The sequence below is a fragment of the Thamnophis elegans genome, chromosome 10 (assembly GCF_009769535.1).
Source record: "Thamnophis elegans isolate rThaEle1 chromosome 10, rThaEle1.pri, whole genome shotgun sequence".
In the NCBI taxonomy this organism is placed as follows: Eukaryota; Metazoa; Chordata; class Lepidosauria; order Squamata; family Colubridae; genus Thamnophis; species Thamnophis elegans.
The window spans coordinates 46,579,308-46,604,688 of NC_045550.1; the positions used below are offsets into that span (position 1 = coordinate 46,579,308).

The 25,381-nt window shown below is 39.2% G+C and overlaps 2 protein-coding genes across 2 annotated transcripts; both read right to left on the reverse strand.

Annotated features, from left to right (window-relative positions):
- Positions 1-217: 217 nt before the first annotated feature.
- LOC116514219 (membrane primary amine oxidase-like) lies at positions 218-11,041 on the reverse strand. The gene is made up of 7 exons (XM_032225693.1): positions 11,003-11,041; positions 9,476-9,575; positions 8,868-8,893; positions 5,173-6,751; positions 3,428-3,713; positions 1,143-1,272; positions 218-502 (listed from the first exon to the last, which is right to left on the reverse strand). The coding sequence occupies exons 1-7, from the start codon at positions 11,039-11,041 to the stop codon at positions 218-220; spliced, it is 2,445 nt and encodes an 814-aa protein (XP_032081584.1).
- Positions 11,042-15,625: 4,584 nt separating this feature from the next.
- On the reverse strand, positions 15,626-22,436 carry LOC116514220 (membrane primary amine oxidase-like). Its single transcript, XM_032225694.1, is given in 6 exon segments — positions 15,626-15,802; positions 16,414-16,475; positions 16,478-16,542; positions 18,713-18,881; positions 18,884-18,982; positions 21,890-22,436. Coding segments are annotated over 6 exon segments (1,119 nt in total).
- Positions 22,437-25,381: the final 2,945 nt, after the last annotated feature.

Consider the following 25,381-nt stretch of genomic DNA (forward strand, 5'->3'; position numbering starts at 1 on the left):
GAATCATACATGCTTTCTTTCCTATAGCAAAGAAGAAGTTCTACAATCTTCTTCTTAATCCCCAGATAATTCCAGTTCATGGTTTCCTGAAGAGAGTGGACTAATAATTAGACAGAAAATATCCATTAATGCTGCAGAAATAAGATAAAAGCTAGCAGTAATTCAGACTCATTCTTTGTTTCCAATTTATAATTCACCTGTCAAAAAGTAGAAGATATTAGAGAGTTGTTATGTTTTGAAAACCTTCATAAGTAAAAAGGGGGAAATTAGGCAGACACGAAGCTAATTTTGCCAGGCATGCAAGTTGGTTGGCCCTACAGGAAAGGAAGCCCTCCATGTGCTTGAAGTAAATACTGTCTGGAGAATACATGGAAGGGTCATCATCAAAATAATTGTAGGGTCTCAAGAAGAAACCAACTACATTTCCAAGAGTTGCAGTATTGGGTATATCCTCAGCATGTGGAATATGGAGAAAGCCAGTGTTGATCCAGGCAACCAGATCCTATGAAACAAAAAGGGAGAATATTATTGTACTATCTTAGGGAAAAGACCTGTTAAAAAGAAAAGTAGTACAGCAATAAATTCAGAGAAGCTAAGTTGGTTAAGTAAATGAGCAGATGATATAGTAAAATCGGGGGGGGGGGGATTTAATATGATAGTATAACTTTTTACTTACTTATTTGGAATTGGAGATGTGTAAAAATGGAAAACTGGAGTAGAAAATTGTCACCAAAGACCTTATATCCATTCTGCAAAATTTTATCAACTTTGGTATTAAAAATCCATTAGAAATGCAAAACGTAAGGCATAAATCCCATGCATAGTTTCCAAGATCAAATTACCTCAAATAACACAAACGCAAACAGGAAAGCTGATCCCGGTATGTGAGAATTTAACCTGTCCTCTGAACAAGCATCCTAAAAATCACCATGATTGTTCCTTTTCCCCCTAAAGAGAAAGTGCTGCTAAAACTCTTAGCAGCATGTGCCTACTTCCAAAGTAAGCTTTGGATGACAGCCCTTCATAATCTGTTGTCTTCCAAGTGAGTTTGACTTCAATTCCAATGCATTTGGACAGCACCAAATTGTGGGATAATACAATGCAGGGTGCTTCAGTGGTAGTTGGGGTCCATCTTCACTTACCTCATTGACAATGCTCTCATTGTTTATGAAGTCAGCAAAGGCCACCGGAGGATTCCATGGGTCAACCTGATTGTAGGCAGTGGTGCTGAAAGATTCACTTTCTTTCCTCTTGGTAACAGCTAGTTTATAACTTTTAAGGCAAAGCAAGAAAAGTTGCAGAGATTGAGGTTTATTCATTATTATTTCTTTTAAGATTTTCAGAGATGACTGTTCCAGTCTTGAAAGATAACATAATCACAGGATACTATTCCATGACAGCTCAACAATAAAAATATAGGGACAATCATTGTTGTAACTCAGTATTAAACTATCAATGAGGTTTGATTTTACACTTGAACTGCAATGTGTAAGTCCATAGATGAGTTGCAGAATCCCAAGACCATCCTGGTAGATAGTCGATTAAATATATTGATCCCAAATTCAGGAGATTAAGGTTTACCAGGAGCATTTCATGGTCCAGAATGAAGAGTACAAATTTACAAGAACATGACATGGGTTTCTTCAATACTCAACCAGAGCAATTTCAAATTTTCACCAGTAGCCAGGTCTGTTGGTTTCAGATATGGTTATAACTGGGTACAATAATATGATTCAGATTTGTTCAACAGTCAACCAGTACAATTGAAAAGACACATTGAAACCAATAATGTTTCTGAAGGGGACTTGTGCAGGGGGTGAGGGTTACAAATATCAGATAAATGTTAAAAATATGTATGGCCACTAATAGATGGGTTTATATCAGTGGTGGGATTCAATTGTTTTTTATTACCAGTTCTGTGGGCATGGCCTGGTGGGTGTGGTGTCGCTTGTTGAGTGTGGCTTGGGCATGACAGGGGAAGGTTACTGCAAAATCCCCATTTCCTCCCAATCAGCTGGAACTCGGAAGGCAGAGAATAGATGGCTGCAGGGCCAGTTAGAGGCGGTATTTACCAGTTCTCCGAATTACTCAAAATTTCCGCTACCGGTTCTCCAGAACTGGTCAGAATCTGCTGAATGCCACCTCTGGTCTATATGCTCTGGATATGGTTATAGCTGAAATGAACGGTATTTCAGGTCACAATTTTATCTTTACTTTATATTGTTTGAATTGATTAATGCCATTCTTCCTTTTTTTCTATAATTTAAATTTTATTTCTGTACATCTCAAAGCTGATCTGGTTCAGATATTATTATTTTTTTGGTTTTTTGGGAAAACATTGGAGAAAACAGAAGATTGTGAGACTCGTTTTACTACTAAACAGTATTAACCTCCAATAATCTGTAGCATTTGTCTTAGATAGAGTTTAAGAATACCTCTCAGATTGAGGGTAATTCCCCCAAAATGGAACATTGTAACATGGAAAGTATTTCAACTGCTCTTCCAATTAGGATTATAGATCCGGAATGGCGTGCGTGCCACAGGTAGCATGCTGAGCCATTTGTCAGGGCACATGGCAGGCGTTGCCCTGTCAGCCATTTTTAGTCATCTGGAGCCTTCAGGGAAGCTTCCTGAAGGTCCCTGAAGGCTCCAGAGGGCTTAAACTGGCCCTATGAGCAAACCGGAAGTCCGTTCCTGAACTTCTGGTTTGCCTGTAGGGCCGGTTTTTTGCAGGGGCTTCAGGGAAGCTCCTGAAACCTCCGGAGGGCCTCTGAGTGAGGGAGGCTGTTTTCGCCCTCCCCAGGCTCCTATAAAGCCTCTGGAGCCTGGAGAGGGTGAAAAAAGCACGCAAAAAATGGGGGAGAGCCCCTGTCATGCGCGCATGCGTACTGGGGAATCGCTCATTGCATTATGGGTGTAGCACGCCCGCGCACAACCCCCCTGCGCCCCCCCTGCTTATGGCATGTGAGCCAAAAAAGGTTCACCATTGCTGTTATAGATCATAACTCAAATATACTACATTTGTCAAAGGAACTGTTTCACTCTATGGCAATCCAATAAGGAATTTTTGATCAGTAGTGAGAAATATGAGCTAAAAGAAATTCTGCACAGTTTGAATAGCACTTTTTTTTTCTTTATACTGTATTTTCCACAGTGAAGTCTTGTTAAGTCACAGTTAAGTCTAGGGAAGGGGTTGGGCTAGAAGATGTCCAAGGTACCTTCCAACTCTGTTATTCTATTCTATTCTAAATTGAAAAGTTTTCCTTAGCAAATATTTGAAATATTTAAATGTTTTAAATAGATTTAAAGAAATATATCTCTTTAAAATGAATAAATTTGGCAGTTCCTATCTATCTTATTCAAGCTCTTGAAACCCAAAGACATAGGTGAACCTATTTTACTTCTGGACTTAGAAATAATCACTTACCGACCCCAGCTGAGGCCTGGCTCCATTGGATCCGACTCTAGCAGATGGTCTCCAGAAAAGCTGACTATCTGGATTCGATAGCCTTGATCATGGCCCCACTTGTTTGTGCAGTTGGATGCAAAATAAAGGTATCTAGGTATGTCATCATGGAGATGGAACGCCGCCTTATTCTCAGTGTCCAAAATTTCCCTCACCACCTTCATTCGATGGATGTTATGTTCTGGGCTCCAAGGGGCCTTTATGGTCTCAAAAGCCATGTCATTGCCAACCAGGATATTTTCCACACCTCAAAAAGAAAACCAGCACAACAATTAGTACTTGAGCAACTGCTGATGGATCAGACCATCCCTGTTGCATATTCAGCTTCCTAAAATCAAAGTTGCTTCTACATTAATGTTTTGCTGACCCAGAGATGAAATTATGATGAGAGTATGCATAATTAGTTTTTCAAGTGGAATATGAACAGTGTGTTCTTGTGTTTGCTGCATCAGCATGCAAGAAAACCACACAACCAATTTTCTACAATAAGGTGGCTACAGAGGAGGCAAAAAAGGGCAATAGGATGTGTGATCAACCCGATCAAGAAATACAGGTATTTCATGAAAGGAATGTTTATAAATGCAGTAAGAGCATCCACAATTGTGGCATTAGCAATATAGTTTTATGGGATGATTGCCTAGAAAGCAGCGGCATTTAAAATGAGTTAAATGAGCTACAAAGAATGCGACAGGGAGAATGTGTCTATGTAACAGAGAGAAAGAAATAGAAATAGAATTGGACCTAACAAGTATTATGAGGTAATGTTAGTTTGGAAACATTACATTTATGTTCATTTCTAGTTGGTGGCACAAATATGAATAATATGTGACAGATTTTCACAAAATATTTTCAGGCCTTCAACTAAATCTTCAAATCCAATCAAGCTACCTAGAAAATCTCCTAACCTAGATGGACACTGTTTAAGCATTCTACACCTGAAGAAGTAATCATCCAACATTTTTTCTGATGACAAATTTCAGTGGAGACTTTTAAAGGCATATTTCTCCATGTCCATTCCTATTAATACTTTGAGAGTTGAACAACAGAAAGGAAATGAAGCTGAGGGAACTTGAGACATAAAATATGGACCTAAGAAGCTTCTTGAATGAGAAGTCAATTTTTTTCAAGGAAAAAATTGCCTTTTGGAAAAGCATCTTTGGGACAACCATGATTTGGATGATTGAGACTCTATAGACACTCCATTATAATACCATTTTTGACTTAAATTCTCAGAGGTGGGGGTGAGGAAATAATCTATTAAAGTTTGATTTTATTTTATTTCTTTGACCTGAAACCAGAATCCAGTTCTAAAGCTACCTGAAAAACATCCAATGAACAGATTCAGCTTTAAGTAAGTTTGTTAACATCTGTAAGAATTACAAAAATGCTGATTGTAAAACTACATGTTCAAACTCCCAAAATATATGAAGACATAATTACAAAATTGATGCCATTATATTTTCTTGTTATTATGATAGAACTTGAATTAAGTTTTCTGACAAGGCAGTGAATAAATATTTTTAATTTTAAAAAAAACCTCACTACTCCTCAATTGAAGTTCAAGAACATTATTAGGAGAATAGTGACCATATTCTTGAGTTTGCCTTCATGATAGTTCTAACAGTCATTAGAACAATTCTGATAAAGCAAATTAAGGCAAAGAGCCTATAACTCCCATGCAAGTTACAAACATTTTTCCTACTTACCACCAATATCCAAATCCACCTTGAAATGAATATTATGGGTATGAATTGATCCCAGCACTTTTTCTTGGACTCTGTTGCCAAAGTCTTCGGCATCACCAAAGTAAAAATCAGATATAATGTACCCACTGGCATGGACTCGAACACCAACAGCTCCATTTTGGTAGAAAAAAAAATCCCAGACATAGTCATAGTTCTCAACTGAAGATATGGTCCGGAACACCAGATTTGAATCTGCCAACCCTCCATAAAAGTGAGACTGGATGTTTTCAAAATGTCGTCGTATGGGTAACTCAGTATTCTGCTCAAAGATGCAGATAGCCATTTTACGGCTAACAGGCAATGAAGTATCATAGAAAAAATGCCAATCCAAATAACTGGATAAATAAGGACAATCTAATCCTCGGGTAACTGGAAAGATATGGGACCCAAGTCCAAAGCTGGCATCCATGTATCTGGTCAACATGGAAGTAGGACTGTTGGAGCCATAGATAGCACTTGCTTCTTGCAAACTTAGCTCATAGATTATTCTTTCCCCATTAAACCTGACATCAAAGATACGTGGACCCATGCTTGCATCAATTCCAAATGCAAAACTCCAGTTCAGAAAACTGACATGATTTTTGTGAATCCTATAACGTGGTCCACGAGGTTCATACTGCAAAGGGCCTGGATCTTTTGGTGGCACCCTCTGCTTCAGTGAAGAGTAGCCCCCATCAAGAGGGGCTTCTTTAACCTTGTCTACTCTAACCTTTCCCATATTGAATTCTCTCTCTAGGTCTTCCATATCTTCAAAGTATTGTCCATTATAGAATACTTTTATTAACTTCCATTCAGAAACATCCAAGCTACAATGATCCACTTGGACCTCAAAACCAACTGGATGCAAATAGTAGCCAGACACATTCTGGAAATGACTCACCCATGTTTTACGATCTCCTGATTTGAGCCCTAATGGAAATTGATAATTGTATCGAAGATTGCTTCCATTGTAATTTAGAACCTGTTGCATGAAATTTGGAGCCTTCTGATATTCATTTCTCTTTAAGAAATCACTAATTTCCCGAAGCTCATTTCTCAAAACCATCCTTTGATAATAAGGCAATTTCCTTCCATATTTTTCTACTGTGATATCTTCATAATATGTTGGTTCTGGTAGTGGACCCACCAGATATTCTGTCACATTGGGGTCCACCTGATTTCCAAAATGGACCACAGCCAGAGCTTCTCGTGGTGGCTGAGATCCTTGATGATCTAAGAATTGTAATACTTGTGCTTTGGGAGGGAGCTGCAAAGTTATGAAATGAATGCAGTTGTCTGATGGCTTGGCTTGGGGTGTCTCTACCAGTGGCACTCCCAGATTGGACTGTAAATACTGCTTTACTTGCATTATCTCTTCTGGGGTTAAATCTTGAAATACTTGGCTGCCAACATCCTGACCTTCCTCTTCCTCCTTTTTCTGAGAACTCTCACAATCTGTGTGTTTTTGTCCTCTAGTACAGAAAACCAAGATTAAGATGAAAATAATAGTGGTGCATATTGCTATGAGAGAATAAATCACTTTGGAATTCATTTTCCCAACCTATAGACAAAAACATAGATAAAAGTTTGTGAAATTCTAAATTATATGTTTAATATCCTGGCCCCAAATAAATCCCCTTGCATTTACAAAACACTCCAGAAATTGTGCAAATATAACAATGATATGGTCACAAATTCAAGAAACTTACCATCTAGACATGATATTCCTGTTGTCATTAATTAAAACCAAGAACTCAGACGAAAACACTGGTTGGGCACTTCTAAGCCGACTGGAGCTTGAAACCAAGTCAATTTTATATAGATTAAAAGGGAGGAGATCTTTTATGCAAATGTGTTTTTATAACTTTTGTTTTGAAGAAATGCAATCTAGAAAGCTTCATAAATCTTTTTTGCCAGCCTTTAGTCATTTTTTAACTTGTCAGCATCCAACATAATTCTCCAAACTGAAATATGATTGGACTAGATGCTAACCTTGTGTCCTCATCCAAGTATTTAAAGAATAACGTAAGTGCCAGGATTGGACCCTCACTGATTGCCTTTGATTGCCTTTTAACTTTTTTTCTAATGAGCCTAGCTTTTAAGGGAAGTTTTTTGGTTGGAATTTAATCTATTATTAAGCTTCTTTTAATAAATATACAGTCTTAATTCAGTAGGTTTTAAATTTTTCTACAGTTTTAAAAACAACTCATGCAACATCTCTGGTTGCAATGGGTTTCCAACTTTCAAAATTTGTTCTAAACTAAATCATTTTACTATTTGGTTGGGCTCTGCAGCATTGCCACTACAGGGAAAAGGAGGCCTTCTATCTGCTCACTACATTTCAAATGTTTTAGAGGAAGATTTATTCATTTTAGCATCAGGACTAGAGTGATATACCAAAGATAAAATATATTATATCAATTCCTTCTGAGCATAATGTTCCAAGTAAATTTAATATTCTTCTTCTAATAAATGATGACTAGTAAAACTGTCAAATTCAATCAAACATCTCAATATTCCTCCTTGTTTCAGCAGTTATGTTACTACCAAGCAGCTTGTTGAAGATACTGAAACTAATCAAATGTAGAACAAATCGGAATAAATGATTATCTCTCGTCTGGGGAAAATTCTAGGATCCTTCATGTTTATATAAATAACCACTGAATAATATAGCAAGAGGGAGAAAGCCCAGATTATTTTTTTTTTCCTATATTTATTCCAAACATTCAGATATATTGCAAGATAAAGGACAGAAGCATAAGAAGAGAGCATGCATTATGAAATCCAGGTTAAACCTCTAGCATGATCATACAGTTTAAAATTTGGAACTGTGAAGTCACCTCATTTTCTTGAGTTCAGGGTTTTTTTTTCTCACCAACAGTATTTATTTAATTTATATGCTACCCATATAAATTAAATCCAGAGTGATTCTGGGCAACTTACAATGGCATAGAATAATACTATATAGATAAATAATTGTCTAACTTGGATTGAAAATCTGCAACAAAGCAGCACTTGTGACGCCAAGAGGCAAGTATTTACTCCTTGTAATAGACCTCACCAGTGGTGGGTTTCAAAAATTGTTCGAACCTACTCTGTGGGTGTGGCCTCCTTTGTGGGAGTGGCTTGCCGCCCATGTGACCGGATATGAAATTATGAATTAGTACTTAGGTCGGTCCAAGTAGCTATTCAGAAACTCTGGCATTGAAGTAGTCAAGTCTTAAAGCTGTCAAGTTACAAGACCGTTGCACCCCTAACCCTTTAGAAAAAAAACTAGGGGTCTTCAAACCTGACAGCTTTAAGACTTGTGGACTTCAACTCCCAGAATTCCTCTCTAGTCACGTTGGCTCAGGAACTCTGGCATTGAAGCATGCAAGTCTTAAAGCTGTCAAGTTACAAGATCCTTGCACCTCTAACGCTTTAGCGGTGGTGGGTTTCAAAAAATTTTGGAACCTCTTCTGTAGGTGTGGCCTGCTTTCCGGGTCCACTGGTGGAACCTCTTCTAACCGGTCCAGTAGATTTGACGAACCGGTTCTACCAAATAGGTGCAAACTGGTAGGAACCCACCTCTGGTCTCACATTCAAGAAAGTCACCTCATGTGGTCCTCATGTTGCCCTGTATGACTTCACTAGGTGCAAATTACCAATAAGTAGTCTTTACTTCCACTGCTACTTACCTCTTCCCTTTCTTTTGCAGAAGTATCTTAAATTACAAATGGTATGTGATTCATAAAAAAAAAACACAAGGGATCATCACATGACTACAAATGCAGTGTACTGCAAGGCTCAATTGCTACCTGTAGCCACACCCCCACTGGAAGAACCACACCTTCCTTCCTTGTCTCCTAATTAATATCCTCAGGTAATCGATGAGAAGAACTGTGCAGCACATTCGTATAGATTTAATTTAAGACCAGTTCTATAATGCAATTACTCTTAGAGCCAAGGTGGCGCAGTGGTTAAATGCAGCACTGCAGGCTACTGCTAGATCAGCAGTTCAGCGGTTCAAATCTCACCGGCTCAGGGTTGACTCAGCCTTCCATCCTTCCGAGGTGGGTAAAATGAGGACCCAGATTGTTGGGGGCAATATGCTGACTCTCTGTAAACCGCTTAGAGAGGGCTGAAAGCCCTATGAAGCGGTATATAAGTCTACTGCTATTAAATGTCCACCAACTTCATGAATCTAACTTTTTCCAGGTGCTGTAATTTTTTTCACTGCATCAGAAGGTTATCTAGATAGAAGATGGCAAATATCCAATTAAATCCATGGGTATTGTGTGCCTACCATGAGGGAATATGTCAAAGTAACACAGATGTAGACTTTGTTCTGTACCAACATCCAACTGATCAATGGTCCAGACAGGGTCTGAAGCCTGGAAAGCTCCCTAAATTTTAAGGAGAGCTGTAGGAATCATTGTCTTCTGGATAGCCCGAATTGGCAAGAAGATGTGGAAGGGACTTTGCGATCAAATGTTGAAGTACTAAATAAGAGAATGGAGGACTAGCGTGTCCAGTGTTGTGATACAGCCCAAATGTGGAACAAAAGTTGTCTTGGGAAGTTGTGGGAGCTTCATCATTTGAGGTTTTCAAGTGGAGATTGGACTGCCATTTGTCAGAAATGGTGCAGGGTCACCTGCGTGGGTGTGGGGTTGGACTAGATGACCTACAAGGTCCCTTCCAACTCTGTTAATCCATAAATAGGACAGCTAGTTTTGGCTTCCTCATTTTTCAAACACTGTTTTTTGTTCTATTTATTTGCTGGGTAAGAGATATTTTGATAAGGTATATTTTCCCTCTTGATGATTTCCAGTATTTTTAAACTTATTTTTGCTTGAATTATTTTGGAAGTTGCATTGGGTTTTTAAAACAAAACATGGTTGTATTTTGCTAGATTTGAACTCTATTGCTTTTTAAGAAATGTTATTGTTTTTTTAAAAAAATACCTGCCAAAACTGTTTGTATTGACTTGATTTTTTTCTGCTTCCGATGGGGTTTTTTTCCCCTCCTTATCTATCTGTCTGGGGATCCTATCTGTAAACAATTGTTAATTGAATATTTCATGTCTCAATTAGTTCCATGGCAGTCTTACTGACAATTTTGCTTTTTGGTCAGTAGAGGGTGCTATTGTTATTTAATTATGTCTAGTTCGTGACTAACAAAAGAAGGAACTTTTGACTTAAAAACCTCTAGGTAAGATTTCCCAACAAAAATAAACCATTTTATCCATTCAAGATTGGGACTATGGAAGAAAAATATGGATTTAAAAAATGGATCAATTGATTGTTAGTGCTAAATAGATGAACAAAACAGAAGCCAACATGGATTTGTCAAAAGCAGATCATGCTAATTAATTAGACCACTGCCAACTTGAGTTGTACAGAGAAAAGAGTTTTACCCTTTCAGCAATTTTAATCAAGAAAGAAAGGTTGGGCAGAAATGTAAGAAAAGTGTGTGTGTGTGTGTTTGTTTGTGTGTCTTTGTGTGTGTTTGTGTGTGTTTGTGTGTGTGTGTGTGTGTGTTTCTAAATATCATGTCTTAAATTAAAAATATCAGTTGTGCATACCAAGTGGTACCATTCCCACCAATAAATTGTCTTTACTACCTCTGCTGCTTATCTCTCTCCTTTCTTTTGCACAGGTATCTTAAATTACAAATGGAAGGGATCCTTACTTGACTCCACAAATTCACTTCACTTAGGAAGGATGTGTAAGGATGTATAGCTGGCTGTAGCAAAAGCCCCTATGGAAGGACCACACATCTCCCCCTTCTTTCCTAATAAATATCCGCTGGTTATAGGAGAACTTTGCATTACCTTCATACTGATGTAATTTAAGAGGAGTTCTATACACATTTCCTCATAAATGTCCCCTAGCTTCTTTTACTGGATGGTTGTGTTTACTGTATCTGAAGGATATCCAGATACACCACAGGGGTAGGTTGCTGCCGATTTTACTACCAGTTCGCTTCACGTGTGTTTTGCTATGTGCGCATGGACAGTTCTGATGAAAGAAATGTCCTTCTGGGTTCAGCTCCAAGTGGGGAAAAAGACACTGGAGACATGGAGGCTGCTTGGAAAGATGGTTTAATGGTGAACAGGACCACATGGCTTGAGCCCTGAACAGAAAAGGTGATCACATGCTTCAATGTTGGTGGAGAAGAAGAGAAGGGCTGAGGGAGGGGCTTGCTAGGCTTTTATAACCTGTTTAGTCCTACCTCTCTGTTTCCTGTTCTTGTGTAAGAAATGTATTCTGATTGGTTGTCAGACTCCCATGGGGCCATGCAGGGGCTACTCTCTAGGCTGTGTTTTGAATCCAGGTATGGATGAGTTCTCAGATGCCATGTGGTCAGTTGAGTAAAGGGCCAATATTATCATGCTTTCCTGTAGCTGCTGGTGAAGTCTTTATTATGTAAAGTGGACTAGCTTGGCCGTCTTAATGGCCCATTAACAGTGGGGATGGGCAAGAAGCTACAGGCAAATATTCTGTCTTTTAAAACATGTTTCTTTCTTTTCACATCCAGAGAAATATTCTGCCTTTTCAATATTTCCTAGGATATTTCATTTTTCTGGGAGAGGGCTGGATGATAACTTCCCACAGTTCAATGTAAATTGCTTTTCATGCAGGCGCAGAACAATTTGCAGTGAATTGCGCACATGCAGTCACTACAAAATGATATGGTGGCAACAACAGCAGCGAGAGAACCAGTTCTGGGGCGTGGTAAGCCTGGGTCACTGCCAGTCTTCGACCCAGGCAAAAGTACCATTACCGGTTCTGCCAAACCGGGCCGAACTGGGAGCAATCCACCTCTGATACACATGTGGCAAATATTTATGTAATCCAGTGGTTCCCAAACTTGGCAGCTTTAAGACTTGTGGACTTCAACTCCCAGAATTCTCCAGCCAGCTCTGCCGGAATTCTGGGAGTTGAAGTCCACAAGTCTTAAAGTTGCCAAGTTTGGGAACCACTGATGTAATCCAATGATTATTTTGAATTGCAAGTGAGTTTCATACTCCATAGCAGGGAATAATGAACTTTATAAAAGGGGAAAAAAACCAATCTCTATATTAATTTAGCCTGCATAATTGTGCTGCATCACTAGAATTGTACATGATTGGTGCCAAAAAGCAGAAACATTTGATTGCAATCAGTGTAAAGCTCTCTTACTGGCAGCTTGTCTGAAAAGCCTTGAAGAGCCTGTATTTACAGAGCTTGTGTTTAATTTCCTATGATTAGCGGCTCATTATTTGCCAACATCTTTTTCTGTCTTGTTATAGTTTTGTTCGCATAACAAGACAGCGGCTCCTTTTCATTTCCTCTTCTCCCTTTGCTCCATTTCATTTGCACACACTTCAAGATCAAAGTCTTCAATTATGAAGTTCTCTTCCCTTCCCCTCCCCCCAACCTCTCATTCTGTTTTAAACTTCCCTAAATGCATTTCAGAAAGGCTGGAAAACCTGTTTATTATTAGAGCCGAGGTGGCGCAGTGGTTAAATGCAGCACTGCAGGCTACTGATAGATCAGCAGTTCAGGTGTTCAAATCTCACCGGCTCAGGGTTGACTCAGCCTTCCATCCTTCCGAGGTGGGTAAAATGAGGACCCAGATTGTTGGGGGCAATATGCTGACTCTCTGTAAACCGCTTAGAGAGGGCTGAAAGCCCTATGAAGCGGTATATAAGTCTATTGCTATTGCTATTATGGCCCGCTCAGACTCTTACAAGGAAACCAACAGAGAGCAGCCAATCCCAAAACGGCTAGGCGATCCCGAGCAGCTGCAGGCAAAGGAGGTTACGCCGTCTGCCATCCAGATGACACAGCTGCCACCTGTCTCAGAAAAAGTAAAAGGGGCCACTTCCTGTGCGCCTGCCGGTGCAAGTGCTCGCCTTGTGCAAGGGAGAGCAGAGCAAACATACTCTCCAAGGGTCCTTGCAAGAATTGTTGCCAATGATTGTCTTGTCTTTCCAAATAAGCCACATTGGTGTTCCTTATATTTAATAAGAGCGGAAAGCTCAAGTCTCTTCATCTGCAACAACTGCTTGTTAACCTTGGTTCCAGGTGCCTTAATCCTTAACCTGAAATCTTTGGACTGTGATTCTGGACTTAGATTGGCTGGTGACAAACAATTGGACCGTAGAACTTCCCCTGACCTCACTTATGTCTAATGTTTTGGATTTGGAGTCTCTTTCAAGGCAAGCTTGCCGGACCTCTGGGGGGGGGGGGGGCGGCTTGATTTCTCTTCTAGGTGTGGGTGTATGCTTGTGTATTTGCATGCACCTTTGCCTCCTCCCTTGCTCATTTGCTTGAAAAGTTCCTAGTGAAGTTTCCAAAGCTCCCCCTGTGTTTGTGAGTGTTTGGATTGAGACAAAACAAAATGGAAGTGATTGTGAGCATATGCTAAGAATGGCAATATAAACTTTTGCTATGCTAAATCTTATTAGTTAACCTTAGCTTTAATAACTGTATACTATCATTTGCACTGTGCTTATGCATATATTATGCCACATGTATTCCGCCTATATTTTAAATACAAAATAATTATTATTTGTTTATTTTCATTGTACTTGGGTTGCATCCTGATGAAAAGGAATATTATAAATAATGATAAAAATGCATGTTTGATTGTTTGATCTGACTTCAATTTAGACCTCCTATTATCGTGGACTTCAACTCTTTGCTTTGCTGGCTGGAGAATTCTGGGAATTGAAGTCCACAAGTCTTAAAGTTGCCAAGTTTGGGCACCTTTGTATTAGATTATCCTGTATCAGAGAGAGACACAATAGGCTTTCCTTTCTTACAAGACTCCTGCTTCAACCACAACATCTTGCAGTCCTGCATTTTTGCTTATTTGGGGTCCCTGATTCTAACTATCCTATCCATGAGTTCATCCTACAATTCTGATTTAATCCCTCATACTGATTACTGGCTAGATGATTGAATCTTCCCATCCCTACAATGAAAGTCCAACTCCTTTTGAGAAGCCAAGCAGACCTGGGCCTAATCAGTGCTTGCCTACTGTGTATAGCAGAGTCCTTCCAAAGAGTTTCACACTTTCACAATATTAAGAAAGAAAAGTTGGAGGGAAACGTATCAGATAAAATAGATGAAAGAAACCTCATTCCATTGTTTAGGGGGTTTTGCCAGAAGAAAGACAAATCATTCATATGCCAGATCACATGCCTTATTTCTTAAAAACACGTAACTCTACATAATTTTACAACAGGGGGTTCCTCATCAGTGTTTTAATATTGTAAAAGGAATGGAGGATCACAGCTAATAAACACCAGTATATGTCATTCTCAATGTCTTCTGTCAAGTTAAAATGTCAGCCTTGCATGCTTAGAGACAGTATTCCTAAACCAAAGAAAGGTTCTACAACATTCTTCTTAATCCTGAGAGAATTCCAACCCATGGTTTCCTGAAGACAGTGGAATAATACTCAGACAAACAAAAATAATTAATGCTGCAGAACAGTGGTGGGTTTCAAAAAATTTTGGAACCTACTCTGTGGGTGTGGCCTCCTTTGTGGGAGTGGCTTGCCGGCCATGTGACCTGGTGGGAGTGGCTTGCTGGCCATGTGTTCTCTCTCTCTCTCTCTCTCTCTCTCTCCCTCCTTCCCTCCCTCCCTCTCTCTCTCTCTCTCTCTCTTTCCTTCCTTTTGTCTCTCTGTCCCATTTTTCTTTTTTTTCTTTCATCTCTCTCTCACACTCTTTTTCTTTCTTTTTTCTTTATTTATTTCTTCCTTTCATCTCTCTGTGTGTGTGTCTGTCTGTCTGTCTGTCTGTCTGTCTGTGTGTGTGTGTGTGGCAGTAGTGGGTTTCAAAAAAAATTGGAACCTCTTCTGTAGGTGCGGCCTGCTTTCTGGGTCCACTGGTGGAACCTCTTGTAACCGGTTCGGTAGATTTGACGAACCGGTTCTACCGAATAGGTGCGAACTGGTAGAAACCCAACTCTGCTGCAGAAAGAAGAAACTATTAGCTACCTGTAATACACATTCATTGCTAAAACAGCTAAAACAGTGAAAGGCATGAGAACAGGGGTGTCAAACTCAAGGCCCAGGGGCCAGATCTGGCCCACAGGGTGCTTAGAGCTAGCCCATGGGGCCATTCTGGGAATAGTGAAGGATTGGCCCGCAGTGCCTCTACCAGTGAAAACAGAGCTTGGGAGGGTTGCTTATCGCCACTGAAACAGAGCTGGGGAGCCCGTTTTTGCTGGCAGAGTGCTCACAGGCGCCCCCGACAGGAGTGATGTCAAGCTGGCCACACCCAGCCTGGCCACAGCCATCCTGGACCCCCAAGGTCAAACACAACCATGATGCGGCCCTCAATGAAATTGAGTTTGATACCCCCCTGCATTAGAACGGTGTTATGTTCTGAAAATCTTCATTAGTGAACAGGGGGAAATGGGCAGATATTTTTGCCAGACATGCAAGTTGTTTGACCTCAGAGGAAATGGTTGTCGAAGAAAACACTGTCTGGAGAATACATGGAAGGGTCATTGTCAAAATAACTGTATGGTCTCAAGAAGAAACCAACCAAATTCCCAAGGGTTGCAGTATTGGGTATGTCTTCAGCATGTGGAATATGGAGAAAGCCAGTATTGATCCAGGCAACCAGATCCTGTGAAAGAAAAAGGGGATAATATTATTGTGCTATCTTAGGGGAAAGACCTGCTAAACAGATCGGTAGCACATAGTGGTGGGTTGCAGGCAATACGCCCCAGTACGGGCATACCAGAGCCTGCCCAGAGCACCAGATACTGTTCTGGTACCCACTCGCCCAAGCTCCTTACCAGTCTTTTAAGTCTTTGGCACTTCCGCTTCCCTGCAGGGCGCGTACAATGCCTGTGTGACGCTCCACTGAGCAGGTGAATCATCATGGAGGCTCACAGAGGGGCTAAGACACATGTGTGTGCTGCATGCGTCCACGTGGATGCCGCTGGGTCCGTTCCAACCGTACTGGTTGGAACCAGATCCGGAACCCACCAGTGGTAGCACAGGAATGGATTGAAAGAAACTAAGTTTGTTCAGTAAAGCAGCAGATAATTTAGTAAAACGCAGGGATAATCTGACAATATGATTTTTTGTTTGTCTACTAAGAATTAGGGATGTGTAGAAATGGAAAATGGAGAATACAAAATTGTTAGCAAAGACCTTAGATCCATTTTGCAGAATTTTGGGATAATAAGCTACAAAATGCTTCGATGGTAGGTGGGGTCCATCTTCACTTACCTCTTTGACAATGCTCTCATTGTTTATGAAGTCAGCAAAGGCCACAGGAGGATTCCAGGGTCAATCTGATTGTAGACAGTGGTGCTGAAAGGTTCATTTTCCTTCCTCATTGTAACAGCTAGCTTATAACTAAAAGGCAAAACAAGAAGACTTGCAGAGATTGACATTTATCAATTATTATTTCTCTTCTTAAGATCTTCAAAGATTATTGTTCGAGGCATAAGTCTTGAAAGGCAATATAATGACAGAAGGTTGTTCCATGACAGATGTAAAAACTTAGGAACAATCATTGTTTTAACTCATTACTAAAATACTTTTGAAATTTGAGAAGATTTTAAGCTGGAACTGCCATATGTAATTACATTGATGAGTTGCAGAACCCCTAAACCACTGAGGGATCTATGCAAACTAGCAATGGAATGGGATTCTTCCTGGTAGGGAGTTGATTAAATATAGTGATCCCAAACCACAAAGAAAATGAAATTTCAGTTTAGCACTTCGAATTGGGTCCAGAAATACATGATTACACACAAAATAATATGGCTCAGATTTCTTCAATACTCAACCAGAGCGATTGGAAAGACATGCTGAAACCAGCCGTGCTTCTGAAGAGGACCATTGGATGGTAATTACAAAAATTAGACAAGGGAGAAAATTATGCATGGCTATCAATAGACAAGTCTTTCTATTCCGGATATGGTTATAGCTGATATAAACTTAAAATGAATTTGAGGCCACAATTTTACCTTTAATTTATATTTGTTTGCATTAACAGAAGGATACAATCAAGATCAAGTGAGGTTCTAATACCACTTTATAAAGCCCTAGTAAGACGACACCTAGAGTACTGCATCCAGTTTTGGTCAACCCGCTATAAAAAAGATGTTGAGCCTATAGAAAAATTGCAGAGAAGAGTATTCAGGATGATTGGAGGATTGGAGACTAAAACATATGAAGAACAGTTACAGGAATGGGCATGGCTAGTCTGGTGAAGAGAAGAACCAGGAGAGACATGATAGCAGTATTACAATGTTTGAGGGGATGCCACAGAGATAAGGGGGTCAAGCTATTTTCCAAAGCACCTGAAGGCCAGACAAGGAATAATGGATGGAAACTGACCAAGGAGAGATTCAACCTAGAAATAAGGAGGAACTTTATGACAGTGAGAATAATCAACCAATGGAACAACTTGCCTTCAGAAGTTGTGGGAGCTTCATCACTGGAGGCTTTCAAGAAGAGACTGGATTGCCATTTGTCCGAAATGGTGTAGAGTCTCCTGCTTGAGCAGGGAGTTGGACTAGATGACCTATAAGGTCTCTTCCAACTCTGTTAATCTGCTAAATACCATACTCTCATTTTTCTTCAATAAATTTAAATTTTATTTCTGTACATCTCAAAACTGATCTGGTTCAGGATTTTCTTGCCTTCCTTTTTGAAACATGTTGGAGAAAAGCACAAGATTGTAAGACTCATTTTGCTAGATGGTATTAACCTTTAATAATCTGTGGCATTTGACTTAGATAAGTACCCAGAAATGGAGCATTGTAATATGAAAGTCTTTTAACTACTCTTCCAATCACGACTGCGATCATAACACAAACATGCCATAATTATAAAAGAAACTGATTCTCTCTACGCAATCCAGTAGTGAATTTTGTGATTGATAGTGAGGAATATGAGCTAAAAAAACTTTTTTTGCACAGTTTGAACAGTGCTTTTTACCTTTATATGTTCCACAGAAATGTTTTCCTTAGCAAATATTTGGCCATTATCCAGACTTTTAAACAACATAATCTAGAGCAGAGCCTAGCAAAAGCGACATATAGATTTCTTAAAAATAAATAAATTTGAAAGCTCCTGCTTATCATATTCAAGGTCCTGAAACCCCAAGACATGGGTGAAACTATTTTACTTTGTACTTAAAAATCGGAAGGGATGTGGTGGTTCAGTGGCTAAGATGCTGAGCTTGTCGATCAGAAAGGTCGGCAGTTTGGTGCTTCGAAACCCTAGCGCGGCTTAATGTAGTGAGCTCCCATTACTTGTCCAAGCTTCTGCCAACCTAGAAGTTCAAAAGCATGTAAAAATGCAAGTAGAAAAATAGGAACCCCCTTTGGTGGGAAGGTAACAGCACTCTGGTGTTTACTCACGCCGGCCACATGACCATGGAGATGTCTTCGGACAGCGCTGGCTCTTCGGCTTTGAAACAGAGATGAGCACCGCCCCATAGAGTCGGAAACGACTAGCACATATGTGCCAGGGGAACCTTTACTTTTACTTTACTTAAAAATCAGCCACTTACCGACCCCAGCTGAGGCCTGGCTCCATCAGATCTGATTCTGGCAGATGATCTCCAGAAAATCTGACCATCTGGATCCAATAGCCTTACTCATGGCCGCACTTGTTTGTGTGGTTGGATGCAAAATAAATATATTTGGGCATGTCATCATGGAGATGGAATGCCGCCTTGTTCTCCTCACCATTTTCATTTGATGGATGTTATGTTCTGGGCTCCAAGGGCCCTTTATGGTCTCAAAAGCCATGTCATTGCCAACCAGGGTATTTTCCACACCTCAGAAAGAAAACAAGTACAACAACTAGTACTTGAGCAACTACTGATAGACCAGTCCACTCCTTTTGCAGTTTCTTAAAAATAAAAAAATTGTTTCTACTTTAATGTTTTGCTGACCTAGATATGAAGTTGTGATGAGAGTATGCATAATTAGTTTTTCAAGCTGAACATCAACAACGTAACTCAGAGTGAGAAAACATTCTTTGCAATTTTAATAAAGAGCAACTCATTAAATAATACCATCTGAAAATGATGTAAAATGATAAAACCGAATTAGATATTTTGCATAAGTAAAATATTTCAGTTAATTGTTGATTAGAACTAACCTTTCAGGGAGTTTTATGCATTTCCCTTTATTTATTAGCTAATGCGCAGCTGAAACAAGCCAGGAACATGTCAGCTTCAGGTCATTTAAATATATATTTGCCATTCAAGTAACACAATCTCACCCTTTTCCCTGACAATGTCTTTGCCTATTAACCAAGAAGAATATTCAGAAGGGACCTTGACTTAGAATCTTCACTTCTATGTTCATGTGTTTGCTGCATCAGCGTGCAAGAAAACCACACCGACAATTTTCAGCAATAAGGTGGAGGCAGAACAGACAAAAAGGGGGCCATAGGATGTGTGTCTTAGCCTATCAGGAAACACGGGAATTTCATGAATGTTTATAAACACAATAAATAGCATCCACTTTGTGGTATTAGCAAAAGAGTTTTATGGGCTTATTGAACAGAAAGCAGCAGTATTTAGAATGAATCAGTGCTAGAAAAAAATATGACAGACAGAATGCATGTAACAGAGAAAAGAATAGGAATATATAATTGGACCTAACCACTATAGGTAGTCCTCAACTTGCAACCTCGATTGAGCCCAAAATTTCTATCACTAAGTGAGACAATTGTTAAGTGAATTTTGCCCCATATTATGACCCTTCTTGCCACAGTTGTCAATCACTGTAGGTGTTAACTTAGTAACACAGTTGTTAAGAGAATCTGGCTTCCCCACTGATTTTGCATGTCAGAGAGTCGCAAAAGGAGATCACACACAGAGTCGCAAAAGGTGATCACATGATCCCTGACACTGCAATCATCATAAATATGAATCCATTACCAAGTATCTGAATTTTGATCACAAGACAATAGAGATGCAACAGTATTCATAAGTGTTAAAAACAGTCATTAGTTACTTTTTTCAATGCTGTCATAATGTTGTACTGTCAGTAAACAAACTGTTGTAAGTCAGAGACTACCTGTGCTATGAAATAATGTTTGCGTGGCGTGGTGGCGCAGTGGTTAGAATGCAGTACTGCAGGCTACTTCTGCTGACTGCTGACTGCCAGCACTTCAGCAGTTTGATTCTCAATGGCTCTCAAGGTTGATTCAACCTTCCATCTTCCTGAGATTGATAAATTGAGGGTCCAGATTGTTAGGGACAATACGCTGACTCTGTAAATTGCTTAGAAAGGGTATAAAGCACTGTGAAGTGGTATATAAGTAAGTGCTATTGCAAATGCTATTTTTTGGCAATGTTAATGTAGTGCTGCCTCCTGGAAGGGTGTCAAGTCCCCGTCGGAGCCTGAATCTGCAAAGGAAGATAAGCCGGAACAGGAGGTGATGGAAATCAAGGAGACGGCTTCGTTGGCTTTGGAGGCAAATGAGGAGAAGCAGGCCCAGTCAGGCCAGGGCTTTTCAGGATTAGGACTATTTGTAGGCAGGGAGGAAGAGAGGAAGGATTACCAGGAGAGGCTAAACAGTGAACATGAGAGACAGAGCTCAGGCGATGAGCAAGAACCACCCCTTCCTGATCCTCGAGCACAGAGAGTAGAGAGAAGGCAAGAACAGCATAGACTGACCTGACGACTCTGTAGGAGACTACTCCGCCCCTCTTCACAAGGCACACCTTGGGACTGAGACTTAAGGAGATGCTGTGGGGAGGAACAAACATTGAATTCATGGAGTGTTGAGTGCCAATGTTTGAATTTTCCTGGATTTCTTGCATTTTTTCTGGATTTCTGGATTACTTGCCTTGCTCCTTTGCTTCCTAGATTCCTCAACTTGTTTCTTACTTTGCAGCCATTGTGGTCATAGCATTGGGTTGGACTATTTGCAGCCAGAGGCTGTTTGAGATGTGTGTTTGTGTGTCATCAATTTGCTCTGGGACTTGCCAGAAACATGGGAGCGTTTGGGGAAATTTGGATAAATAAAGGGGTTGGTTGAACTGCCAGCTACCTGTATTACATCTGTGCCATGCCACAGATCATCGCAAAGGGCCACTAGAGTCTGCGTCCCTCTGTTCCCTTTCTCCAAGCAATGAGGTTCTTCCCTGCTCTTAGTCACTCACTAAACATCTCAATGTCCCTCTCTCTATAACTCACTCTGGCTGTCAGCCCACTTTTGTCACTGGCATGTGCACTTCTGCTCCATTAGCACATCTAAACCCATCTTGGTCATCCTCTGGGATGTCTGGCTTACTCACATGCATGGGTGGTGTGCTGCGGTGGCATCAGGACATGCTGATAAGACCTTCTGCCACCCCCTTTCTCTCTTCACCACTTTCTCTGCTTACTTTGTTTCCTTCTCCACTTGATTCTGCCGTCTCCTTCTCCCATTCACTTTTTTCCTGCTTTCCCCCTCCTCTCTTTCCATTTTCATTCCTTCTCCTTTTCTGTTCCCCTTTGTTTTGTGACAAGACAGTGAAATAAATAAGTAAATAAATATTCTTCATTTAAAAAAAACCTCTCTTCTCCTAATTTGAAGTTCAAAAACATTAGTAAGAGGTTAGTAATATACCCTTTTGAGTTTGTCTTCATTATGATTCTGACAGCCATTAGAACAATTCTAAAAAAGCCAAATTGACGCAGAAAGTCTTTAATTTCATGCAAGTGACAAACATTTTTCTACTTACCACCAATATCCAAATCCACCTTGAAATGGATATTATGGGTATGAATTGCACCCAGCACCCACTCTTGGACTCTATTGCCAAAGTCTCTGGCATCACCAAAGTAAAAATCAGACATAATGTACCCACTAGCACGGACCTGAACACCAACAAATCCATTTTGGTAGAAAATAAAATCTCAGACATAGTCATAGTTGCCAACTGAAGATATGGTTCGGAACACGAGATTTGAATCTGCCAACTCTCCATAAAAGGGAGACTGGATGCTTTCATAATGTCTTCGTATGGGTAACTCAGCATTCTGCTCAAAGATGCAGATTGACCTTTTACGGCTAACAGGTAATGGGCTATCATAAAAAATGTGCCAGTCCGAGTAACTGGATAAATAAGGACAATCTACTCCCTGGCTGAGTGGAAAGATATGGGAACCAAGTCCAAAGCTGATATCCACGTATCTGGTCAACATGGAAGTAGGACTGTTGGAGCCATAGATAGCACTTGCTTCTTGCAAACGTAACTCATAGATTATTCTTTCTCCATTAAACCTCATTATTTTTCCATTTATTTGGTTTGTATGCGCCCTATTCCCGAGAGACTCAGGGTGACTAACAATAAAAAGGGGAGGGGATACAAAAAAATAAAAATGAAAAATAGCAATTTAAAATTCAACAACAGTCATAACCTCAAGTGGGGCTGGATAATTCAACAGCCCCAGGCCTGCCGGAACAGCCAGGTCTTAGTTGCTTTGCAAAAGGCCGGAAGGGTAGTGAGGGTCCGGATCTCCATGGAAGATGGCACTGCCATCTTGTTTTTTGCTTATGCGCATGCACAGAGCAATTTTGGATGTACTGTGCATACGTGTGCAGCACGCATCAAGCACAAGTGCACATGTGGCATGTCCGTGAGCGAACCGGCAGTAGACTCTGCTCTGGACAGCCTAAGTTGACAAGAAGATGTGGAAGGGACTTTTGCTATCAAATGATGAAATACGAAATAAGAAAAAGGAGGAGTATCGTGTCCAATGGTGTGTTGAACAGCAACTAATTTTGGCTTCTCATTTTTCAAACAATTTTTGTTACATTTATTTGTTGGGTAAGAGAGGCTCTCTTCTTATAGTATATTTCTTCTCTTGTTTGATTTCCAATTTTTCTAAATTTATTTTCATTTGAATTATTTTGGAAGTTGGATTGGATTTTAAAAGCAAAAAAAAAACAACTTCAAACAAACAAAAATGGGACTTTTAAGGATGTATTTTCCTGGGTTAGACCTCTACTGCTGTTTAAGAAATGCTTTTTTAAAAAAAAAAAATCTACCAAAATTGTTTGAGGATTTTAATTTATTTTTATTTATTTTTTTGCTTATCTTTCCATGGTAATATTTTACTTTTTTTCCTTATCTATTCCTCTGAGGGTTGAATCTGTAAACATTTATAATTGAATATTTCCTGTCTCATAGTTCCATAGTATTTGTACTGACAAGTTTGCCTTTGGAACAGTAGAGGGTGCTACTGTTATTTTATTATGTCTCTGGATCATGAACAATGAAAGCAATCAGGAGGGTTTGACTTTAAAAATCTTTATGGAAGGTTTTGCAGCAAAAATGACCCATTCTATATATTCAAAATCGGAGGCATGGATGGCTGATGTTAAGAGGTCTATTTCTGTGGAAAATAGAATGTTCCCTAGAGATTTGGATTTAGAAAGGCAATTTGATAAAATGTCATTTCTAGAGCTTAGACAAAAAGAATTATGTTTGAGATTTCAAGGAATCTTAAAATACCCTTGGCAAGATCATTTTAAAAATTATTATACAAGCATTGTCAAAGTTATTGAGATGGAAAAGGTCTAAAATGGAGGGGGAGATAGGTTCAAATCAGTTCTTCATATGCAGCTAGAAGAATAATTCCTAGAGATATGATCTTATTTTTTTCTTGCAAAACACTACAGAGCAAGTGCTGTACAACACAAGACTAAAGATGAATGACAAAGAAATCATGGTTTTGAAAGAGATCCCTTCCAGAATTTTAGGGAAGAGAAAGGAATATTCCTTTCTATATAAGGTTTTGAGAAAGAATAAGAGTCATTTTCATTGGGATAAACAGGGAGATGTAATTTTTGCCTTCCAGCTATAAAGCCTTAGATTAAATTCTGTCTTAAACGCCAAGCACTTTATTAGCCAATGTAGAGCAGAATTAAATCAACATCCAATAGAAACAGAGCAAAGTGAAAATCAGTCTGAACAGGAACAGAAAATTTATACTGTCTCAGCCAAGCTGTGAAGATAAAAGCCACAGCCACAGCTAAAGAACTTGAGAGACTCTTTGGATCAAAATAGATTAAATTTAATAGATTACGTAACCTGGAACACTAATGAGACTAATATTTCATTAAAATGGAAAAAGACGTCATTATTTTATTGTGGTTGCATTGCATCCTGATGGGATAGTATAGTATAAATAATGGTTTAAAAATGTGTATTTGATTACTTGCTTGAGTTAGGACTCCTATCAAGTTAGGACTCCTATCGGACCTGGATCAGAGAAAGATACAAAAGGGTTTCCTTCCTTATAAGATTCTTGCTTCAGCCACAACATCTCACACAAAACAAGAAAAGAGCTTTATACTTCCAGCAGTTTTAATCAAGAAATAAAGCTTGGTCAGAAATGTACCAAATTAAATAGGTAAAAGAAACCTCACTCCATTGTATGAGAAGAGGGTTTTTTGAGCAGAATAGTATTCTGTTATTCTGTTAAATCTCACGTCTTCCATATTTTAGGTCACATACCTTATTTATGAGAAAGGAATAATTATAGATAATTTTATAATGGGGTTCCTAATCTTGGGAAGATTTGAAATAAGTCATGCTTTTTCTTGGATATCATCATAGCTAACACAATATTTTTGAAGTGGATACTTCAAGATTTGCTAAGTAAGATAATACCATCCCACAATAAAATTTTCAATTTATAGCAAAAATGCCAATTTTAATTTATATAATTCTGTGTGTGTGTGTGTGTGTGTGTGTGTGTGTGTGTGTATCTACCGTAAAGTGAAGTAGGCATTTCAAATACATTTTATATAAATAAATATAATACACATTTTATTTAAAAAAAATAAAAGATAAAAATCAATACAACTAAAACAAGAAGAAAATAAAGAAATAGAAAAGAAATCTGAAAGTGCAAGAAAGGAAAAAAGAAAAATAGAAAAAGAAAAAAAAGTAACTTCTGATCTTGTGTACAATAATTATAAGTACAATGATACATTTATCTTTTACTCTAAAGTTGCAACAAAAATGTTCTTCCTATAATCTATCCTGTCTAACACATAAAAATGATGAATCATGTCATTTATATATAAGTACAGAAACTTCCCATGTTTGTGCACATAAAAATCTTGCTAAGTTTTCATATATAAAAACAAAGTTTCACTACTTTTTTCCCAACTGTTTGTTTATCAGTCCCTCCAAAAAGCCTCCAGAATTAATTGTATAGTA

What these genes read in the sequence shown, in the direction of transcription:
- LOC116514219 (XM_032225693.1), bottom strand. Translation starts at nt 11,041, where the DNA reads ATGTGTATAGAACTCCTCTTAAATTACATCAGTATGAAG. An exon ending in CTTTGACATATTCCCTCATG is followed by an intron (nt 8,894 to 9,475) that starts GTAGGCACACAA and finishes TTGTAATTTAAG; the next exon opens with ATACTTCTGCAAAAGAAAGG. An exon ending in CTGCAAAAGAAAGGGAAGAG is followed by an intron (nt 6,752 to 8,867) that starts GTAAGTAGCAGT and finishes TTTTGTCTATAG; the next exon opens with GTTGGGAAAATGAATTCCAA.